Raw genomic sequence first — 24,200 nt, 5'->3', positions numbered from 1 at the left:
TATTTAAGATTTCTCAAGCTGTCATTTCTTTGCAAAACTTCCCAAAGATCTGACCTTTGCCATCTGCCCACACAATCAAAACTCCTGCCTAAAGTCTGATTATAAGCCTTAGTCCTGAAAACTCAGTACCATCCCGTCTGCTCAAATCACTTTCAATAAGATTGTGTTATTGGCTTATTGTTTGGCTACTGTATTGGCTAAATAAATAATTTCTTCTTTAAATTTCTTTAAATATCAGATTCTGACTTCATGCTGCTTTTTAACATCCTACACAACTGTATTTCTTCTACTTCAAAGTGTTACTACTATTTCAGTTCTGTTTCACTCTGCTAAGGATGCCTTTGTCAGCCAGATTTACTATTTAACAGAAAATGACATACTTTCTCCAGTGAAACTTGTTCTATAAGAAAAGTTACTTTCACAACATATGTCTCCACTCCTTTGGAACTTTCTTCCAGTTGACAGAACATGTACGGAGCAACCAGATAACAGATAAGCAGGTGAAAAGGTGTAATTGCAGGTGGTGATGGTAGAGAATAATGAGCATCCTACTAGATTTACCACAACATTTCAGCTTAGCCACTTTCTATAGTCACCTTCATCTCGCTTTTTCAAATGCACAGTCTTAGAAAAAACTAAACATGATGTTGTTCAGTGCCTGCCACAGTCTAAACTCCATTCTGATCTACAGAGAGAATAACAGTCCATTAAATATATTAGCTGAAAACATTACAAGAGCAGTAACAATTTCTTGTCAGCTACTATGCAGTGTGGCTTTGGTGGAGTTTATTAACAAAATCCTGTAGGACTGAGGACTGCAAAATGGCTTCTAAAATATAACAGCAACTTGCACTTCTATGACCCAAGAGGTCCTGCCTGCAAAGGCTTCAATCAGTAATTTGGAGACCTCTGGGCATGCAGCATGCTTACTGTGGTTAGAACATGTCTGTAGCAGCACACGTATAACAAACTGAACTAAACATGGTGCAAATGTGATTAATAATGCTTATAGCTTTGCTGAGTACACCTGGATTTTCATTAGAATTAAAAAAGACATTTCTGTAACCCAAGGATTATGCTTCTTTTCTACCAACTCTCAAGTTCTGGCAATGCAATTCTCTGGGCTCGACAAGTCCTCAAAGAAATGATGTGGTGTGTGGGCAGGGAAATATTACATAAATAATGCATTTGATTGTGACATTATAAGAAGCAGCTGAAACATTTTTCTCTCTAAGTTCAGAATTATATTTAAAAATTTATCTTTAGGAAAGTCAGGAAGCAAGAAACATTTCATAAATGTAAAGAAATGCAAAACTACAAGAAAATGAAAAGAAGGTTTTTCAGTGGTGTTATACAACTGTTAATTACTAGCCTGGGTAAAAGTTCTGCCTAAAATGCACACAGTATGCACGCACACATGAAAACACAAACACACACACACAAAGAGATTTTGCTCACATTTATGTTTATATCCAAGACAAATAACCCCAGGAGATTTAGCATAGGCAACTACTTAGACTGAAATCAGTATAGTGGAAATCAGAATAGGCCCCTCTGTGTCTACTGTTTATGTCTCATTTCAACTCAGGCTGTATTTACATATGGTTTTAGATTTCAAGTAGAAACTTACAGTTTCTGCCTGTTAGCTGTCTGTGATGATATGGGATAATTTGGGATCTTAATACCTCACTAATGCAAAAGGATATAATTTAGCCTGTATCTGTTAGACGAAATGGTAAGTAAACACATAAGTAAGGGAATATGAACTCAAGAGAAGTTTAAGCTAACAAAAAGAACAACAATAACGGAAAGGAAAGCAGAACACAAGAGAATCAGAATGGCTGTAGAAGAAAGGGATAGACACATGTACCTGACAGGAAATATTGGATACCAGATCTTCAGTATTAAATGGGAATTGTGAACATTATGGGCAAAGAAAATAACTTCTCCTTTTATTCCAGCTGAATTACACCAGCTGGAAACCTACCCATACATAGTGACAAAAATGCTGGAAAACAGGCTTCATTCCTCTTTACATCTATCCTTCTGCTTCCTCATAAGAAAGCTTATCCATGCAGGAAAATTCTTAATTCTGGCTTAAACAGTATATTCAATCAAGTAGTAGTCATTATCCAAAATGGCTAGCTTTTGGAAGAAATATCCTGATCTTTGTTTCACAAGATAAATAGTTATCAGAGCCCTTCTAAGATCAGGAGCTGACATTTTTCAGTATGAGATTGTATGTGTGTCATTTTCTTCTTGATGCTTTAAAAGTTTGAAAAAAATAGTAGAAAGCAAGCTACTACAGGCAGGAAGTATGGCTCTCCCAAAACCTTAATCCTGCATGGACAAAAGGGTTGAAAACAGCCACTGACAAATGAACACTAAGAAAATGTCAAACCATCACATGCTATAAAACATGGCACCTTCTAAATAGCTCTTGAAAATGAAAATCTGGAGAAATATTTTTCTTTCCTTAGACTGGAATGTACTGATTTTTGATGAAAAATAAGACAAAATTAGCTGAATTTTTGCACATCTGTATAATGTAAGAAAAAACATTATTGGCTTTACACAATTTCATAAGATCTAACTAATTCATTGCCATTTTGAAAGTCTGGAGATTCTTCTCAGTATTGTTACAGGATCAATACCACTTCAATTTATATACCTGCATACTTAAATAACAGTTTACCTTTGTGGGGGAGGGACACTGGGAGACCACGATCTAGTCCGTCCTATACTATCTCCACGGTGAGGGGACCCTGATCGAGAGCAATGATTAGATGACATAACTTGTTCTGGCACTGATAGCGTTGAACTTTGAAGATCTCTCCCATTATGTCGATAATCTAAAAAGAAATGCAAATATTCAATGAATCTGAAACTGCACTTTTTAATTTCCTACCATATCTGTAGTAGTTAGAAGCATTATAAAAGATGACATTTGATCAAGAATGTTATCATGTCTTCTTCTTGTTTTTTGTAATAAAAACCACATATGTAAAGTTGATTCCTGTTGTTATGCTTAATTTAAGTACAGCTATAGTTCCTATAGTTATACTTTAAAAGTATAGAAATAAATTGCCATGCACCCATAACTGGGGATTTATAATAATCAAAATATCCAAATTTACCATTTATTAGTGGTCAATATGATGCATTAATAATAAAACTAATAAAACTGACTTTTTTCCTTAGCATAACATACAAAATTGATTATTGCATTTTTAATTAAAATTGTACTGTAACGATTGTGTATAATATACTTCAAACAGAAATGTCTACAATTAAAAACTAATCCAAAGTTCAGTTTAAAAATCTGGGATAGGAAACTACTATAGGAAACTACTGAAATACAGAGTTTGGGTTCAAGAAGATTTGTATTTCAGAAACAATTAAAGTAACAATGACTCAATAACATCAGATTTCACTCATGGTTCTGAACTTAAACAACTTGATTCCTTCACAAATATATGAGCTAAGGCCACACAGACACACCTGCTTACATCCTGGACCTAATCTTGAATTAAGATAATAGAAGGCATAAATGGTCTAAGCAAAAGCCTTCCCAGTTACAATAGCTTGAAAGGCTACCACATGGACATTTTATGTAGGCTTTTAAGAAAAATCTTTTTAAAAAGCTGGATGCATTAAAGTGACTGTCTGCATCTAATTGAAAAAGTTGAATTCACTGTACGGTACTCTCTGTGAAAAAAAGACACCAGATATACAGCAATTTCAAAGAAGCTTCCACAAATTTTGTGAGGACGAAATTAATATACGATGACAAGAAATGGAAGAATTGGAAATCTTAATCTGATGAAAATGTTTTGCAGAAATAGGTCTTCAGACAGCTCCTGGTAGCTATATGACAACTGATATAACTGACTTTTTGTTCTGAAGACAGTAACCAAGTAAAGAATATTTAGAGAGATCCACCTGGCACTGGAAAAATTCTGGCTCATAAAACTGTAATTCTTTTCCCATGAGAATCTTCTGAGAGTCCAAGAGTATTTGGTCTTCTACTCCATATTGTTCATAGTTTTTTTCCTGGAAAATGATCAGTAAGCACCTAAGCAAAACCTCATTAATTTAGTCCGGTTTATGTTTCCAAGAATGTTCGATACTTCCAACTGAGTATTCATATTCATTGTAAGGCCTCAGGACCAAGGATATATGAACCACTCTAATTCATAAATAAGTTCTTCCTCCTATGTATGTCTGTACATAAAGGGAAAAATAGCACATCACCATTACATTACATTTCATTAATATAACAGTGCTGAGGGTCAGATAGTCTCTCCTCACTTCAAAGCAATCACGTCATGTTACATGTAGTCTCAGCTGAGTCAGTAATGAACTACAGACTTTTATCCCGTGTATGAAGTACACTTATTAGCATACACACTGATAAAGTATGTAAGGACCAGTGCAACATAGTTCTGGGTGAAATCACCAAAGGAGAGACAGGGGGAATTTTATCTGTGTTTCAAACAGGGTGTTGTTCACTAACCAGTGAAGTATAAAAGATGTCTGAATAAAGTTTTTGCAAATCAGAAAATAGACTCTGCAATTCTGCAATTCTTTAACCAAAACAGAAAGAGCTAAAGTAACAGCTGAAAGCTCAATAATCTTAAACTAAAAAATGTAACAAAGCAATAACAAATTTCTTAATTAAGCAAATCCATGAGATATTTTCCAGTTTTATACACTAAATGAATATAGTCCTCAATATAAAATAATGTACAGAGAACTACTTATTGATAAAACCAGCACTTCTAGAGAAAGCAGGGAAAGGACATACGAGATATTTATTTTAATTTGCCCAGAAGCTGGAAGAACATGAAAGGCACTGCAGAGCACAGAGGATCATACACAGGAAAATAAGAGGATCATTTTGCAGGTTCTTTGAACAATCTGGCCAAGATGTCATCAAAAGAAAAATTCTACAGGTAAGAAAAAGGCAACCAAGGGAATACAAGAGACCTGTGAGGAGCTTTGTAGCCACTATCTGCTACCCCAGAGAGCAAAAGAGGTATAAGCAATTCTGAGAGTTAAGACCCCAAGTGAGAGATCTGCAGACTGTTTTTGGATAGACCAGAAGTTATTTTCTCTATTCTTAAGTGTTATTTTTTATATTTTATTGATTTTAATTTATGGCATATATCACTAAGACAACAAGCTATGTGTTCACTGAACTGATCAAAAGGCATTGCGTACAGAGTAAGAAATGTACTGAAACAACCAGCAGTTATTATACTATGATATCATACCATATACTGAAATAAAACAATACCCCAGATCCGTATTTTCTGTAGAGAAGCCCAAATGAAATTGGGATAATTTAGAAAGACTTGGGTTTTTACTATTATAATACATGACTAATTGCAAACAGCATCCTTACAATGAAACCACATCTTTTCTAATTTCACAGTGAACAACGTATTCCTACGATGTTTAATATTTTCATTAAAAAACTGAAAAATCTGGAAAATGGCTTATCAGTTATTTTTGCTGATTATATTAATTGAAAAGTATTGTAAATAGCAACAAGAAATAAAAAAATTTCTAAAGATAGTCTTAAAGTGGCAGAAAGATTTTACTCCTTAAAGACAAGTTGATACATTTGGGGAAAATAGAAAGTAATCTCCAGGAAGGCATAATCTGAAAACACATTGTATTGGGTTTGTGTGGCAAGGTTTTGGTAGAGCAGGGGGCTACAAGGGTGGCTTCTGTGAGAATGCTGCTAGATGCTTCCCCTATATCCAATAGAGCCAATGCCAGCCGGCTCCAAGATGGACCCGCTGCTGGCCAAGGCTGAGCCCATCAGCGACGGTGGCAGCGCCTACAATGGTAGTGGTAGTACTGTGGTAGTGCCTTAAAACATATTTAAGAAGGGGAAAAAAAACTGTGCAACTGCAGCCAGAGAGAGGAGTGAGAATATGTGAGAGAAACAGCCCTGCAGACACCCAGGTCAGTGAAGAAGGATGGGAGGAGGTGCTCCAGGTGCCGGAGCAGAGATTCCCCTGCAGCCCCTGGTGCAGACCATGGTGAGGCAGGCTGTCCCCTGCAGCCCATGGAGGTTAATGGTGGAGCAGATATCCACCTGCAGCCCATGGAGGACCCCACGCCAGAGCACATGGGTGCCCAAAAGAGGCTGTGACCCCGAGGGAAGCCCACGCTGGAGCAGGCTCCTGGCAGGACCTGTACACCCATGGAGAGAGGAGCCCACGCTGGAGCAGGTTTGCTGGCAGGACCTGTGGCCCCGTGGGGGACCCACGCTGGAGCAGTCTGTTCCTGAAGGACTGCAGCCCATGGAAAGGATCCACACTGGAGCAGTTCATGAAGAACTGTCCCCTGTGGGAGGGACCCCACGCTGGAGCAGGGGCAGAGTGTGAGGAGTCCTCCCCATGAAGAGGAAGGAGCGGCAGAGACAACCTGTGATGAACTGACCACAACCCCCATTCCCCGTCCCCCTGCGCTGCTGGGGGGAGGAAGTGGAGAAATCGGGAGTGAAGTTGAGCCCAGGAGGAAGATTTGGTTTTATTTCTCATTACCTTACTCTGATTTGATTGGTAATAAATTAAACTAATTTCCCCAAGTTGAGTCTGTTTTGCCCATTACGGTAATTGGTGAATGATCTCTCCCTGTCCTTGTCTCGACCCGCGAGCCTTTTGATATATTTTCTCTCCTCTGTCCAGCTGAGGACGGGAGTGATAGAGTGGCTTTGGTGGGCACCTGGCATCCAGCCAGGGTCAACCCACCACACACATAAGTGAATAGCAAGTTATTATGAACTTATATATAATGAAATAAAAAACATGATTTACTGTACAAGTACACATGACAGAATGCTGTCTATTATTATCCTAATAATCCATATCTATAGATATAAAAACCGTAGAGATGGTTCTTATTATTCTGCATACACAGGGAGCATTTGCAGCATTTGGAGATGAAAAACATACTGAAGAGCAGTAATATGAAGAAATGGGAAAATCCTTTAAAAAAAAAATCTGACCTTTAAATCAGCAGTTTTCTACAATATTTGGTATGTACAGACACCAAAGTACAAGGGGAATGAGCTATAGCATAAGGTATTCTACCTGAATGAGCATAGTGAAGGGCAAGGAATTCAATTAACAAAACACAAACAAAAACCTACTCTGTCTAAAAATTTCCTAGAAGTGAGAACTAGTATATCAAAATAATTAAATTTATTAAATCTGTATACATAAACCAATTAATTACTTTGAAACAAAAAGCCTCCTCCAGCTCTAACTTGTTATTGTAGTTGACCACTTGCACATTACTTTTGCAATAAATCAAAATATATGACTATCTAATTAAGTTGTCAAGTATAATCCTGATAAAAAAATGTTTTACATTAAATTGGAAGCAGACATGCAATGCTTTCTGGTAACTAACACTGGTAGTGCTTCCTTATAACAATTTCAAAAGGCAGAAACAATCAGCACTCCTAATAATTTTGCATCAACAAAACTAGACATGTTAAGCTCCATTCAAAGAAACAGATTAATATTCTCTATGCTTTGTTGCCAGAAAATAAACTTTGAAATTTATAATTAACTCAAAACCTACTATATTTATAAACTTCTCTTTTGCCAACAGGTCACACATTGAAAAGTAGCAGTTTCAGTAGGGCAACCCACTAACATGAGTTAATTCCAAAGTCATCCTTCAGTTTTGTAGAATTAATGTAGCTCTCTGCCTTATTTCACACTATGTATTTTCACTAGCTAGGAGTCAAAGCAACATAGAATGCTATCTCATACTGAAAATAACCATAACCATATCAGATTTTCAAAGAACACAACTTTCTGTGAACATCTGTATAATTTAATACTTTTATTCAATAAAAATGTCCATTCTATAAAGTTGAAATACCAGAAAATATTAACATGTGTTTAATGTGGAAAGGAGTTTAGGGATAGATCCAGTAAGGTTCTCAGGTTTCTTGAGTACAGTTATTACCATTCCAAAACTTTACAGCCAGAACAAAATCTAAGCTGTAAAGGAAAATATTTAAACTGTATGAATGCATGAGGAAAATCGGGTATTTCAGAAAAATGATCTAAAAACCTACATGTTATTAACACAGCCATGCAGATACAGCTCACAGAAGATGTCATGTTTTGAACTTAGTTCCCAAAATCAAGGATGCAAGGAGGATGCTTCCATCCACTCAGGATCCAAAGCCCTGCATTTTCTCCTGACATAATGTACCTTAGAGTATTTTTAAAATAATTTAATAGGGATAAGGTGAAAACTGTTTTTTCATTTCCTGGGAACCTAAAAAAACTGCTAGGCTTATGTAGGAGCTAGCTGACTAGTCACTCAGACTATGCCAGTTCTGAGAAATACATTCAGAGGAAAAAGTATAATCATGTACAAAATTTTCAGATCCAAAAGGTAAGAGCTTGACAAGTTTCTTGATGAGTTTTGGACTTAACCAAGTCTGCCTAATGCAAGCTTTGGCAGATCAAATAGTTCGGAGTTACAGTATCTGTCTTGAAGGCACTTGGTCCCAGTATATCACAGTTTAAAGATTCATTGGTCTTCGAGTCTTTAAATTATTTAAAAACAAGCTTTCCTTATTTATAATACTGGAGAAATTTTTTTAAGTATTAGTTTTTTATTAAAAATGTCATTGGTTTATTGTTTTATTTACTGTTTTATTTTTACATTAAATGCAGATTTCCAAGCTTCAGGGCCAGTGTAATATTTATTTTACTTTCTGAACCTCAAGATCAGAATGGTATAGTTAAAAGGAAAGTATAGTTAATTATATCTTTTCCCTTTTAGCATGACCACTACTGTTCCAGAATGAAATAGTTGTCTGTGCTTGAATCACAGAAACAGCACGTGTGCCCAGCCAGTGGGATCCACCATGTCTTTATGCCACCTATGCAGTGATTTTTTTTCTCCATCTGAAACCAGATGAAAAAGATGGCACATACTAGACTCTACCTTGAGACTTCAACTGGTATGGGATTTCAACCCAAAATTTAGAAAGTATAAGAAACCACCTTGGATACAGTGCGATATGGCAGGAATATAAAAAGTACCTAAGAAATTGTTTAAGAATGAACTTCATAAAATGAAGTATATTGAGACTCTGCCAATACCAAAACAGTAGATTCAATCATCTTTTACTTGTTTATTCTTTCATCAAATTTCAATGGCTTTTGTTGCAATTACTATTCATCAAATAAAATACTTCTGTACATGGGAAATTTGTGCCTTTCATTGACACGAGCTTCAGAGGAAAGACAAGCAATCTATGATTACCCTGCAGCCACAAGAGATGCAGAAAGAGCAACGGGCCAGCGTCTCAGTTACAAAGCTTCAGAAAGATGACAGTTACGCAAAGCTTACGTGGGAGGCTTAACATGCCTAGCACCAATCCGCACACCCCAGAAGCAGCCAACACTGTAATACGTATGTTTAGCAATCAACGCTGGAGTTCTTCTAAACCCCAAACAGACTTTAAAGCTGCTAGTGATGATTCATTGACCATGGGCTATGAAGTGGTAACTTTGGTACTCCTAACTTGAGAACTTAATTCTCTCTGGAACATGACTGTCTTTGCTTGCCCAGGAGTTGAAACATTCATGTCTCTCTCAAGACAGGTGACATTCCAAAAATTATGATGACATTCTGGATTGAAAAAGGTATGAATTAACTTCCAATTTCAAAAATATTCCATGTCCTGGAAATAAGGTTAGAGAAAGAAAAAAAGTAAAAATATTTTCTGGCAGAAAGAAATTATAGACAGAAAAAATGGGTCATAAGTGCAACTTGACCAAGGAGCTGCTGTTGAGCAAAGGAGATAGTTATTTATAGCAGTAGTAAAAATAGGATAAACATTGGAATCTGCTTGCAGCTATAAATATTAAGTCATTACCATAGAATCAAAGGCTCTATAACTATGTCAAGCCTCTTAAATCAATGTACAGAGCACACAGAACCTGATAATCAGTATAGAGATAATCAGCGATAAACAACTGTGAGCTGCGGACACTTAAAAGATGGGCACATGACAAAGATATCTGCAAGGCCACCACCTTCTCTTCAGGGGAGGGTTTCATTAAAAACAATGATACACGTCAAATGAGGGATTTTACAAGGCACAATAAATATAGGTTCCTCTGAGCTGAAGTTTTAATTTTATCTGTTTTAAGAGAGAATATTAATACATTTGACTTAAAGTATTCATCCACACGGTATGGCTGTACTGTGCTAATATTATGTTATGCAGGGCACATGTTCAGTAAATACTAATATTAATGAATTGTTATCAAATTCTTCAGCTTTCAGGCATAAAATTACAGAAAATCACAAACCTCCAAATATGAGGTTCACATCAACAGCACTAAAATAACCCTAAAAAAAACCCAACTGAAAAGCACTAATGAAACTTTTAATTTAGATGTCTTGCTGCTTGATTGACTTGAGAGAAACTCTTTGTATGAGAATTGTTCTAGAAAAGCAATATTAGAATTGCCATTCATCATAGGAAAAATAATTGACTTGTTTCAGACACTGATGCTAAGTGGCGTTTTCTCCACTTTAACATCTGTACTTGATTGAGGCGTCAAGCTTTCTCTTTATCAGATATTTAATTTTTAACGCTCACTGTGGTTGTGCTTAGAACAGGCACTAATTAAAAACAATTATATAATCAAATTGCCAGAAATGCTTAACATACCAAGATCTCACATGGGGACTTTGGAGACAGTTCAGTTCTTTTATACAAATGTGCTCAGCTTCTATGGTGATTTGAACATCTAAATGCAGAATTTGGATGTCCTCTGAAAAAGTGCTGACAGTAACCGATCAAATAAATGTAATTATTAATATATGAATACTTTATAAATTGAAGATACATTATGCATGGGTTTGGGGATTTTTTTTTGCATCAAAATATTATTCTACAAATATTGGAAGCATGAATATATAGTGAAAGGAACCAGAAAACATTACAGTAGGAACAATTGGTTACTTGCTGCATAGTAACTCAGTTCCTCAAGAGGTGTTTTTAGCTCTACTGCACTAATGGTATGTATGGGCCCATTACACTTGAGACAATTCTTTTTATCATTAATGTGTATGAAGGGCATTCCCACACAGTAATAAACCAGAGCTTGCTGAGTTTTCAGTGCTGTCCCTACACCCAGTATGACATACAAAGCTTAGAAAAAACACAGTTACTATACAGATAATGTTTCTTCTTATTTAAGTACTCATCCATGTATATTTGGATGTTTGAAAAGAAAGATGTTTTGTCAGCTGAGGAAATGATGCTAAAGACATTTTTTTGAAAATAGTAAAAGTATTACTAAACTTTGCCTTTGATACATTAAAAATGAAACTAAAAATACAAGGAAAAGCTTAAAGAATGATAATAAAAATTCCTGTGTTAAGACCTGCAGGCATAAAGTTGTAAATAATATACACCTCATTTGTTTAAAAGCAAGGAAAATAGTTAAAGACCCCTTTGACCTAAGGGGTCAGCATAAGGTCTATTTTAACATTGCTTGAATTTCACTTCCAATTTTGGGGGGAATTTTCGAGACACAAAGACACTAAGCTATTTTTTACTCAAGGAAGAACCCACAAAGAACAGATTTTAGAGCAGGGGAATGGCTATCAACATATAATAAAAAAGGTTGTCAATATTTATGTCTGTATTTACTGGTCTTTTGGGGCACTACAGACTCCCATTTAGGGCTAGCTGGTGAACTACAATGAAATCCTTTATTTTAGTAGGGGTAGAAGTCATCCACTCTATGTACTAATGCTGTAAGATGTCTTTCAATAGGCAGTTGATTTCAAGCTGTAACCGAAGTATTTGTGTGTTCTGTATCTGCTTTGAGCAGCAATCATCAACAGGATCCAGGTATAAAAATTCAGTTCACATTATCAGCAAGCAGAGAGAAAGACTTTTGTTTCCTCTGCGGGGAAGGCTGCAACATAACAGTGAGAGAATTCTTTTGAACAAAGGACTCCTTAGGTGTTTTGAGAAGTGAAGCAAAAATGAATAATTACTGTTCATTCTCCTTCAAAAACAGAATCATTTTTGTAAGTTCAATAAAAATTTCTTTACTGGTTGTTACTGTTTTTTCTAATCTACTTGGCTCTAACTATCCTCTGAATAAATATCTTATTTGTATTCTTATTTGCTGCTGAAACATCTTGCTATCTTTTGCATAATGAGAAAAACTTATCACTATAAATGTTTTTCTTCTCAAAGCTGGAGACTGCACTCTTTTACTTGGAAAAACTCTTCTCTACAGAGACTTGCAATGCAGCTTATGCAGAATTCACTGCCTTACATTCTTCCAAGATTCATCTGTTGAAACATATCTCAGATTACAAGTGTTTCATAAAATGATGTAGTGCATATGAGATATTGGTGTAGAATTGAATTTTAAACATTAATATCTCACTTAATATTTAAGTCTTACAGCAGTGATAGGTGAGACTTTTTACGATTAAACAGTCTTGGAAATACATGTCTCTCTGTGCCTAAAGTCATACTCAGTAGGTAACAGCAGGTTCAACATACACTATTAGGAAGTACCCGGGAAGAAAACTATTTAGAAATTGTAGTACATATTCATTGAACTTTCTTAACTGTAATGCCCATTCAACTTTGGTCAATAGAAAGAAAAAAAACCCACCCTGCTTTTCATTGAATTGTATTTAGTATTATCATAATTTAAACGGTGCTTTGTAAAGTGCTCTGGAATTTTTCTAAAATTAATATAAAAATACTGTATTGCTTCTATCAAGAAGCACATAAAAGCATTCTAAGGGACACGTGAAGATGCTAATGTGCTCCCACACAGAATTGCTGATGACAGACAACTTTATGAGGGCCAAAGTTTCTTGTTCAGGACAGCAAAATGAATGCTCTAAATGTTTTGAAAGCTATGTACAAGCAATCTAATCTAAAAGACAAAAACAGAACTGCTAGTGCCTCTCCTTCTGCTATCTGTGCCAAGATTAAATCCAGCAGACATGAGATATAGTAGAGATTCTGTTCTAGTGTTTTTGATCCCAAGATGAAATGAATGTATATTGTACATTAAGAGAACTATTTTAAAATCTTGTCAAAAATCACTTTTGCATACTTGTTTAAATACATAATATGTTATAACCCTTTCTGACAGTAGCTGGCGTAGAATACACATATAGCCAGAAAAAAAGACATTGAAGTTTTCAATTGGTTTATCATTATTTTCTTAAAACCCTTTCCTGTTGACAGAAACAACACTCTCTTTTATAAGACTGAAGTTTATTAAGTTTGTCTAAGCAGGATAAGATCCAAGCCACCAGAAGTGATAGCTTTTATGAATAAATTTTCCAAGAGAAGTTTGAACTTCTTGTAAAAATTGAAGAAAAGAATAGTATGGGAAATAGACATAATTTAAGCATTTTATCATCAGGAAATTAAATTAGTGGATCAAAAGTACCACAGCAATGACAAAGAACAACTGCAGATATATTAAAAACAGATGATGATGCAAGGAACTGTAGCTTATAAAGTTCCCTCTGATTCAGCAAATATGGTCTAACACAATCTTGCTTACAGATGTACATTAAGAAAGATCTTCCATTATTGGATTTCTACCTATCACCAGCTTATCCAAAGATGAAGTCAACTGACCTTATGGGACCAATACCAGAGAAGCTATATAAAAGGTGTTGTGGAGAAAGAGAAAATCTCAGCTTTGATCAGGAACGTGGCAAAGCCAGACAGCATATATCTTTCAATGAACTATAGATAAATACATAATGAGATCAAGGAAGGTCCATGGATTTCATAGAATCATAGAATCACAGAATCATAGAACCACAGAATTGTTTGAGTTCGAAGGGACCTTTAAAGGTCATCTAGTCCACTGTTTTGAATAAAAGTAAATTAAAAAGGAACCAAAAGAGAATTCTTGCTCTTCTTAAAGGTTTCTGGAGTTTAGTTCGCAGGTCCAATACTTTGAATAAGCATTAATTTTATGGAAAGGATCACTGAGAGTACCCGACAGATGTTACCAAACATACTTGATGTGATACAGTATTTACATGGCAGAATGAAAAAAAGCAAAGTGAAGTGTCATGTTAAATAAAACCTGAAAATACAAAATGAAAGAACTGGGGTAAGTAAGAAAGAAAGAAAACAAAGAGAGACAAATGGCTTCATGCAAAGAAAGCATATATTTAAACCAAGATTGTGATGAGTCTGCAAATGAATAGAAGAACCTTAAACGAGAAAAGGACGTGGATGATAAAACAAGACAAGGATAAATCAAAAGACTTGCAAACATAGTGACAGCAGCACAAAAAAGAAAGGCAATAAATAAATATTTCAAAACCAAAAGAATATCAAACTTTCCCACCCACACAGCCAGTCTAAATTAAAATGCAACTAAGGTGTAGAATTGTCAGCAGAAATCCAAAAGCTAAAAGATCCTAAAGGAACTAAACGTACATCAAAAACTCAGGTAAGGGAAGTAGACTCATTCACTGAACTGTAAAGACCATAATTTTACAAGTTGTCAAAAGAGGAGTTTATGAAATCATAAAATTGTAAATCCAGGTGTTTCACAAGAATCCCGCTGATGATCAAGCACCTGGTAAAACTTCTGCAAAACCCGGTACTTTCTTCCAGGACAATACAAAGATTTGAGTTTCAAAATGGTGCCATACTGGGCACTGTAGACATATATCCAGCAAACCCCCTTTTCTCCTCCCTTTGTTATTAAATTCCAAAGTTAGGTTGATACATTTCTAATTTAACTGACCAACAGAAAGTCCTTCCCTTTGGGAGGACAGGCAATATGAAAGCCTTAGTGACTACTAAGCACATACAGAAAGCTAACCAACTGAAGACTGAAAGCACAGTAAGTAGGAACAAGGGACTTCTGAGGATCACTGCCTCTCTGGGCCAATACTTCACACCACTCTGGCTACATATCCTTCATGTCTTCTGACTGTAGTAAAGCAAACAGGGGAGCAGGAATATAAAAATGCCGTAAGTTTTCCTAAATATCTTTCTAATTAAGGTAATAATCTGAAAACTGAGCCTATTACTGTTTGAAGATAAATTATTTAAGGAAGATAGAAAATTTAGTGGTCTTATATCCATAGTGTTCATTCAGTCTCTGATAAAACTGCTGGAACCTTAGAGTAGAGCAAAACCTCTGAGCAGAGGTTAACAAAAATCTGAATGTTTATGCATGTTTATCAATACTTGGCTGCACCCCATCTTGCAATATCCCGGATTGCCTGTTTTACCTCCTTTTTTTCCTCTATCCCCAGGCCCAGCTGTATTCCTCTGACTCCTGTTTCCTATATACTCTTCCTTAGCCTGCCAGCAGCACGCACTATACCCAGTGCAAAAGCTGCGCATATGCTGACAGGTGGCTGTGTGGCAGGAACATGTTTTGACCAACCAGCTGATCACTGTCTTACAGTTGTTGCATAGACCAGGCAGCATATACTGCTCCACCTTTGCTGAGTAAGGTACACAAATCACCGTATATGTACACTTTAGCTAGACCTGACCCAAGGGAACCAAAAACTGTCTAACACAGACTACTCTGAGTGGGTTAAAAATATCAGTAGAGCAGTAGCGTAACGGAGTACACACTGAGCTGTGCAGCCTACTCTGTGCTGGTACCAGTAGCCATCAGTACTGGTTTAAAGGTGGCATGACTGCATCCTAAATATATTCTCTGTTGTAGTCAGCAAAAGCATACGATTCTCTAATTTTATTATTGGTTTTGGCTATAATTACAGTATTATCTTTTCTCTTAGAAGAGGAGGAGAAATACTCTTTCACATGACAACTTTTATCTCAAATACTCATTAAACTCCCAATTCCAATACTTCTTAGTAAAACAGATTATCTGTTAAGATATCTCCCGTCCTGCCTTAAATGTTCAGGTTTCAGACCTTTGGCAGTGTTATTATTCCACCATGAAGTTTTAAAGGGTATGTCAAACCCAAATGTCTGTCAAAAAAAATCAAATATACACTTCTTCAAATTTAATAAAAAAACACTTTTTTGCTATTTTTATCATTTTATAAAAGCAACAAGAAAATTCGAACATCGATTTTTCCTCTCTGTTGGTAATTTTTGTGGTTAAATATGCATTACCCATAATACTTATTTTGTGTCTGTTGGAACAAATACACACTTAGGTTCCACTTATTTTTCACCAGAAAAACATTACAAAATTCATAATAATAAATTATAAATAAGAAAGATTTCTACTGAACATAGAAGAGTAAATTTAGACAGTAATACCTGAAACAACACCAATTCCATCATCACAGTCATAATCAGAGACTTCACTGTCACTGATTCTTTTGGACCCTGCCAAAAAAAAAAAAAAATCAGAAATGTATCATTTATCTTCCTCTAAGTTAAAACTATCCTCAGCCAATAATACATAAATAAATGTAAGGATTTCATACTAGACAATGATGCATTTATATAAGCATATAAGCGAAATTATTAATGTTATATTATTGCAAATGTATTAGTGTACCAACTATTTTCAGCTAAATATTTAATGTAATATACAATGAAATGCTGAAACACAGCTCCACAACATTGCTTTTATGACATATTTTCATATACTTCATATCTATATGTATTCATTCCATATAGAAACTGGCATCACATTGTTCATCTTCCAAGTTTTCCTATACAAGGCACCAGCCCTCCCCAAAGTCTTTGAATTCCAGAAAAATTAATAATAGCAATAATATTAAATGGATGTAATATTTTCTTTGGGGTATTAGGAAGCATTATCAGGAGAACAGGCAGCTTCACACATATAGTGTGTCCTGAAAAACACAATCTCACTGTGATACTTTAGAGGAAGCAAACTATTAAATGCTCTATAAGAGTACACCTGTCAAAATAGCTAGAGCTTAGTTGGCAAAAGCAGATTCCACATCCACAATTAGAGCCAAAATGTAGGTCACGTAGGACAAATATACATGTCAGTTTGTGTTTAGCTTAATTTTAATTCTGTCTTCTGTGGCATCTTTTAAACAGCATTTGATTGCTGACATTGGGATTAAGCACTGGCATGTGAATTATAATTATTCATTTACTTGTTTTAAATGTGCAAATCCCTGTTCTTCAGCAAGATGGTGTGTCTGTTCTAATTCTCTGACCATCTATAAATAGGTAACTAGAAGGTAGAAGCTTTAATCTAATTGTCACCAAACCTTCAATCATGTGCAAAATTTTTTTACTCCTACCACAGGATGATTTATTCTGAAAAACACACACACAAAAATACCAGTAAAAACTGAGAGTAAACCCAAAGAAGCCCAGGACAAAGCAGAACTGATGTTCTATCTAGGTGACTGGCACAGAAGGATCCCTACCCTCCTTTCCCAACGGAAAACTGGGAGAACAAGTGCTAAGAGGATTTTTGACAAAAATAAAAAGTTTTCAATTTAAAGACATTTTAGAAATTATTTGAATCATAAGAACTGCTGCCATTTGTCAGGCTGTCTAACATCTGTCTGCCCACCAGGGGATAGCGGAAGGTCCTTCTTCAGTGGAAAGAGTGTGCTTACAAGATCTGTATGGAAAAAATTTTCTGTGTTGCACACTTCTAGCTTTCAGCAGGCAGGGGTCCTGGCAACCAAGACTTCTCCTAAGCCATCCTGTTTACCATAAGTCATTAATCAACCCATTCTCCGCAAATTCATATAATTTCTTTTTGAGTCACAGTATTCTCTTGGCCTCTATAATATGCTATGTCAGTAAGTTCTGCAGTTTAATTTTGCATTGTGTGAAATAGACTTCCCTCTGCTTTATTTCTATTACATTATTTCAGACAATGCCCTCCAAGCTTTTGTATTCTGAGAAACATGAATCAGCATTCTGTATTGTTCCACAGTCATCTCTTTTTTTGAGCTGAAATATTATTGTTTAGTTCCTTTGCATATGCAAACCGTTCTGTATTTCTGATTGTTCCTGCTGTATTTGTTTGTATGTTTTCTAGTACTTCTGTGCCTTTTATGAGAAGTCAGAAGTGATTGCAGCAATCAAGATGTGGGTGTATGAATTTATAAACTAGACTGCAGACTATTTCTTTTGGGATAAAAATTGCTCTGTTAAAAATTATTCAACTAGAAAATGGTATAAGTGTGATATGTGTGAATTATTAGAAAACACAATCTAGCCTGCCATTACATTATGCAATTCCAGTAGAGCAATGTTAATTATTGTTATTTAATTGCAGTAAAAGGGGTTTCCTCACAAATAGGAAATTGAAATTAGTACAAGGAAAGCCATGCTTTGGTTTTCTACACTCTGCAATTCTTACATGGTAGAAATATCAGTTCAATTTATTACAAAAGTTTAGAAATAACCATGCTACAATGGGGAGAGGGAAAAGTGTCTTTGAGTTCAAGAAAAAACAAGAAGTAAAATCTTTCCCTAAAATAAGAAATAGCAAGCAGGTGATCACAATTAGCACTCGAGAAAACCTACAAGATGAGGGCAGGAGTGAAGGAAAAGTTTTCAGCCTCCTAATGGACTTTCTGAGAATCAGGATTTCTAAAAGCAATTAAGTCTGACAAGGACAATATACAATCTGATTATTTGCTTAATTATCATATCACAGAGGCCCAATGAAAATCTCTCTTGCTTCCCAAAGAGCATCCATTCCACCTGTGATGCTGTTCCTGCTGCCATTTTCAGCAGAGCCTTCTACTGGTGTGGCGATATACATGCCAGTGAGCAAGAAGGATTAGTCTCCATTCCCCTTAGCCGCTAACTCAAAACCAGGTCATTAAATAAGAAGGAGAGTATTTTTGACGAAACACTAAGCAAGAGAGCCCTACTAGTCCGGCTGGGATCTAAAAGGCAGAAGCCCCCAAGAGGAGTGCAGAGCAGTGCGATTCTGGCTTCTGGTAACCCTGGTACTGATCTGGCAGTGGGACTGTGGTGGCTGTGCAGAGATGCCAATAACATCACTCAGGCTCTACCAGAGAGAGAGGATTGTGGAATGGGAAGATGAGAGCAACTGAACAGTTTGCTGATGCTCATCACATGGATGCTTGGAAAGGTTTGTATCAGGAAAGACATAAGAGGGCTGAATCAACTATGAATGCATGTCATTTACTCATCATCTAATTCATCCTTATGAATGAATCTAATTAATTACAACTGAGGTTGCTTTTTATTTATGTTTATATTTACAGCTAAGTACATCTGCTTTAACATATTTTTAGAATATTATATTCTGTATTCTAGAGAAAAGATTTGCATCTTTGAGGATGAAAATAGCCAGCTGTTGTCACAGTGGGCTCTAGACTTCCCAGTGCATAGCTAAAATTATATGTTGTAGTAGTCACAGGACACATCTGGCAGACAAAAAGAGACTAAGAAGATTCAATGGACCACAGGTATAAAAGACAGGGGTCTCTCTCTGTCCCCTCAACCGCATCCACCTTTTCCAGAATCTCCTAATACCTCAACTCCAAATCACCTTCCAGGATCTAGAGACCCTTTTCTCTTTTCATATACAGACCTCTGTCTTCACTCCCCACCTGGAGTACTGCATCCAGCTCTGGAGCCCTCAGCACAGGGAAGACATGGACCTGTTGGAGCGGGTCCAGAGGAGGGCCACAAAAATGGTCAGAGGGCTGGAGTACCTCTCCTATGAGGAAAGGCTGAGAGAGTTGGGGTTGTTCAGCCTGCAGAAGAGAAGGCTCCGGGGAGACCTTATTGCAGCCTTCCAGTACTTAAGGGGGCTTATAAGCCTTATAAGCCCCCTTATAAGGCTTATAAGCCTTAAAGGGGGCTTATAAGAAAGATGGGGACAGACTTTTTAGCAGGGCCTGTTGTGATAGGACAAGAGGAAAGGGTTTTAAATGAAAAGGGGGTAGATTCAGACTAGATAGGATGAAAAAATTTTTTACAATCAGGGTAGTGAAACACTGGCACAGGTTGCCCAGAGAGGTGGCAGATGCCCCGTCCCTGGAAACATTCAAGGTCAGGTTGGGCAGGGCTCTGAGCAACCTGCTCTAGTTGAAGATGTCCCTGCACATTGCAGGGGGGGTTGGACTAGATGACCTGTAAAGGTCCCTTCCAACACAAACTATTCTATGATTCACTCCCATCCAAGCTGCAGAGAAGAGCCAGGGCATGGGGAAAGTGAATGGGTCAGGATTGAGACCTGCTCTAAGTATGAGAGTAGAGAAAGAGTAGTTAAGGAAAGAATCGGATTTCAAGGCTTTGTCCAATTGCCTTTGCTACTGCAAAGAGGAAAGTCTTTTGTAATAGCTGACATCTCTTAAATATGTAAAACTTTTTCTGTAAGACGAGATACAAAGCTCATTCAGATCAGATCATCTTTCTATCTCGATCTCAAGCTGAGGCTACCTTAAGCCAACTCTAACTACTAACAGACTTAAACCAACTGAAAAATAATCATGTTTAAGTAATATTCATATTTACTTATAAAAGTAAATTTAAATGCTGGTTAAGAAGTCAGAAGAAATTTAAACCAGAATTAATTACTTGGTTTTATCTTTGGAAATCAATGTTTTCAGGAAGGACAAAGGAAGGAAAGCACATCAAGTAAATATGTAATGTCAAGAAGTACTGCTTGGAATATGTAACTTCTGCAAAGGAATCAGATTATATTTATTTAAAATGTATTCCATTAACTTCAGAAATGGAACAGACCAGAAAGTGCACAGGTCAAAATCCTTTATTGAACTGAGTACTCAAAATACCAGTATAATTGCTGGCAGCTTAGTTTAATATTTTTTGTAATTTTTGCAAGAGTAATTTTATCTGCTACACATTAATTTGAGATGGTAATTTTCTGTTTAAGCTATTGACAATGTAAATGTGAAGATTTAGGCTTCAGTCCCACCTTAGCCACATCTTTTCAAAATACCACTTCATTACCTAAGTAATTTGAACCACTGACCATAAAATAGAGAAAGAACAATTCGTACTTTATCTGGGAAATGTGACAATGAAGCCTCTCACCAATTATTCCAAAGGAATATTGCTAATGAAACTGTTATTTAGTATTTTAATGAATATCTTAAAGTGTTTGACAAATACATTATAAAATATAGTACTTATTTCAAGAGCAAGAAGATTAAATCCATTTTAACGTAAATTCAAAATTCAGTAAAAAGTTTAAGCATGTAACACCCGGGACACCGGGTGCATCAAATAAATGCATTGGTGCCAATGGTTTGCATATTATTAACTTTTTCTTTGATGGATTTTAAACACGAGGAATGGCATTAATTCTCACTGCCATTGCACAGGAATATAGGTTATTAATGAAACATTCTTAGGGATATTATTATAATTTTGTCTTGTAACTGGGTGGTAACAGATGGTAAATATTGACTTTTGAATGCCTTCCACCAGGATTAATGGTTATTACAGATGCAGACTGAAGGCAAAATAGACCCCATGCTGTATGATTAGCTAGTGTAAGCCACATAACAAATGCCTTAATTGAGCATAACCCCAACCCCAGTGAAATCAAAACATATATTCTCATTCACTTTAGCAGGTTTTGGTTTAATAGCCTTAAACTATCAATAAAACTTTTTTCCAGGGACAGCTTACCTTGGGGAGAGTGGAGAACCTCCCCATCAGGACTTAATAACCATCAGCATCCTCCTTCCCTCCCACACCTACCTACTCCTTCCCTACCACTGCTGCACAAGCTACCATCCCACCCAGCACGACAACTCTGCAAGAGCATGTACACACTAGAACTGGAAGTTTATGGCACTTGCACTGTAGCTTTCATTGCAGGATTGGGGAAACACCCCACCACTTAAAAACCATTAGACCCATTATTTTCACTTTCCATTTAAAAAGTACTTTCTATTTAAATTTTTACTATTTTTTCTATTTAAATTTTTACTTTCTATTAGGCAGAAAAATAATTTAAAATACAGGAGTTTCTTCCATTCTTAGTTTTCTTCCATTCTGCATCTTCATGGCTAGCAATAATGTGAAGAAAAAAGTGAGGTGTTTTATTCCATTTTATGAATCAAATACTTATTTTTTTGTTAACTTTTCATGGGCTGCAGTGTTGGTGGCCATGGAAAGCTTTAAGAACTTCTGAATAAAAATAATATGGAAATCACTGAAGAAATTTTTAGAGAATCTTCTTTGGATGTCCCATGCCTGTCAGTGTTTAAGAGGCATTTGGACAATGCAGTTAATAACATGCTTTAACTTTTGGTCAGCCCTGAAGTGGTCAGGCAGCTGGACTAGATGATAATTCTAGGTCCCTTCCAACTGAACTATTCTATTCTATTCTACTTTGACAGAATCACATTTGTCTCCATAACAACATTCTAAATAACTGGAACTCTTCCAAATGAATGAAACAATATGCAATCATAAATACTTTTTTGCAAGGCAACCTAAATCTGTGCAGAGTTCTGAAAGATCTTCTGACTTCGACATGACAACTGAAGTTGGCACAGAGCTGTGCTCCACTCTATTATTAATACACAGGGGAAACAATGCAAGATATAATACTTTGTGTTTCATATATTGCCCATTGATGTTCCTGATACCAGGCCTCAAGAGAAGACCAACACATGAGGTTCAAAATTCTACTAAAGCCTATATGACCAACAATATAGTTATCAGAACTGACTAGGACAGGGGATAGAATTAGAAATAAAATTAAGGTGAATCAGCTTAAATACAGAAGGAAGTGCCAGATTTATGGCTCAGGAATTATCTGTTTTTCTTAGGGGGAAAAAAAAGGAAAAAGAAAGCAGACCGAGCTCCCTAGCTGGGGATCCTGCCCCTTACAATGCAGGAAGCTTTTACAAGGTTTTGTGGACTCCTTGGGGGAACAAAGGGTAGTGAAGCATGCCTATGAGCTCTTTCCCTGAAGCTCACAGAAGGCCTTCACAACTACTTAAAGTGACTTAGCATTGCCTGTAATTGTTCTGTGTTCAAAGCTGACATCAAAGCAACCCTAAAATCAGTCTCCCAACAACTGTCTTAAGAATTTGCTCTCTCGTATTCATCCAGTCTGTGCCTGAGGGTTCTTATTGTGAGCTGATTTCTCACGCAGTCCCGCTGTCTCCATGTCAATCTGTCACTTTATCCTCCTGCACATAATAGTGGTTTTTTAAAGTTCTTGACCAATTTCATCTATATTGACAGAGGGGTATAAATACCAAATTTAATTAAGTTCCTACAGGTCTTTGAAAATAGTTGCTGGATAGAAGAGAGAGATACAAATCAGAACCCCTTAATGAAAAAGAAACATTATCAAGCTAAAATTTGTGGCTAATCCACACATGCACAAGTGCACATCGCCACAGCAAACATGGTCTCTTCCCAGGTGAAGATATCGTAAAAAATGAGAGAATGTGGGATTATTTCGGGAGAGAATGAAATAGAAGAAACATGGGAGACTAAAGGTAGACATAACGGAAACTGGGTTTTATTAGTACTACTCTCAATAAACATCCTGTGGGGTTTTTGTTTCTTTCCACCATGGTATTGGTTCTATTTTCCTAACAATGTGTGTTTCATTTTTTAAACGTAACTAAAAGATAATTAGATGAACCAATTCTCAAAGAGATTCCCATAATTAAAACTGCAGGAACTGCAAAAAGTCCCACATGAAATGGACTACAAAATTTAAGCTTGTAAAAACTGTACATTATGAATTTATTTATATTTAATTAAGGCAAACTTCTCAGATATAGCAAATGGATTTGTAACTGGGGATTTAAATCAATATGAAACGGTAAAAATGTGTACCAGTATAAATACTGATTTTGCCAGTACTTCACTTACCCCATGTCTGTATTCTAAAAATACTTACACTAGTTCTCAAACAGCTGCAATACACCAGTGCTCCTTTTAATATAGCTTAAGCAAAATAGCATTTTCCTAGTATAGTTAATAAAGCTCACTACAGTTTACCTACCAAAGCTCTACCTAAAATAAAGGCAGGCAAAGCAAGTATAGTGTTAGAATACTGCTCCAATATCAATACTGAGATGTTAAGAATAGAGAAAGAAAGCCAACAAAAGACCTATGACTGAAAAGCAGACAAGAAAAGCCAAGGAAAGTTTAAGCAATTTAGCATCTGCACAATAGTAGCAAAAGCACA

General features: G+C 36.2%; 1 protein-coding gene across 11 annotated transcripts in view; it reads right to left on the bottom strand.

Annotated features, from left to right (window-relative positions):
* RIMS2 (regulating synaptic membrane exocytosis 2) overlaps positions 1–24,200 on the bottom strand; it is a 495,218-nt gene that overhangs the window by 168,853 nt on the left and 302,165 nt on the right. For all 11 annotated transcript variants that reach the window (XM_075495103.1, XM_075495092.1, XM_075495093.1 and 8 more), the window contains 2 exons: positions 16,340–16,408; positions 2,696–2,852 (listed from right to left, as the gene is read on the bottom strand). In XM_075495103.1, the coding sequence (XP_075351218.1) occupies positions 2,696–2,852; positions 16,340–16,408 (226 nt within the window). The remainder of the gene's footprint in view (positions 1–2,695; positions 2,853–16,339; positions 16,409–24,200) is intronic.

Source organism: Mycteria americana, chromosome 2 (genome assembly GCF_035582795.1).
Source record: "Mycteria americana isolate JAX WOST 10 ecotype Jacksonville Zoo and Gardens chromosome 2, USCA_MyAme_1.0, whole genome shotgun sequence".
Taxonomy (NCBI): Eukaryota; Metazoa; Chordata; class Aves; order Ciconiiformes; family Ciconiidae; genus Mycteria; species Mycteria americana.
The sequence above is the reverse complement of the archived record's forward strand: the minus strand, read 5'-3'. Positions and strand labels throughout refer to the sequence as shown.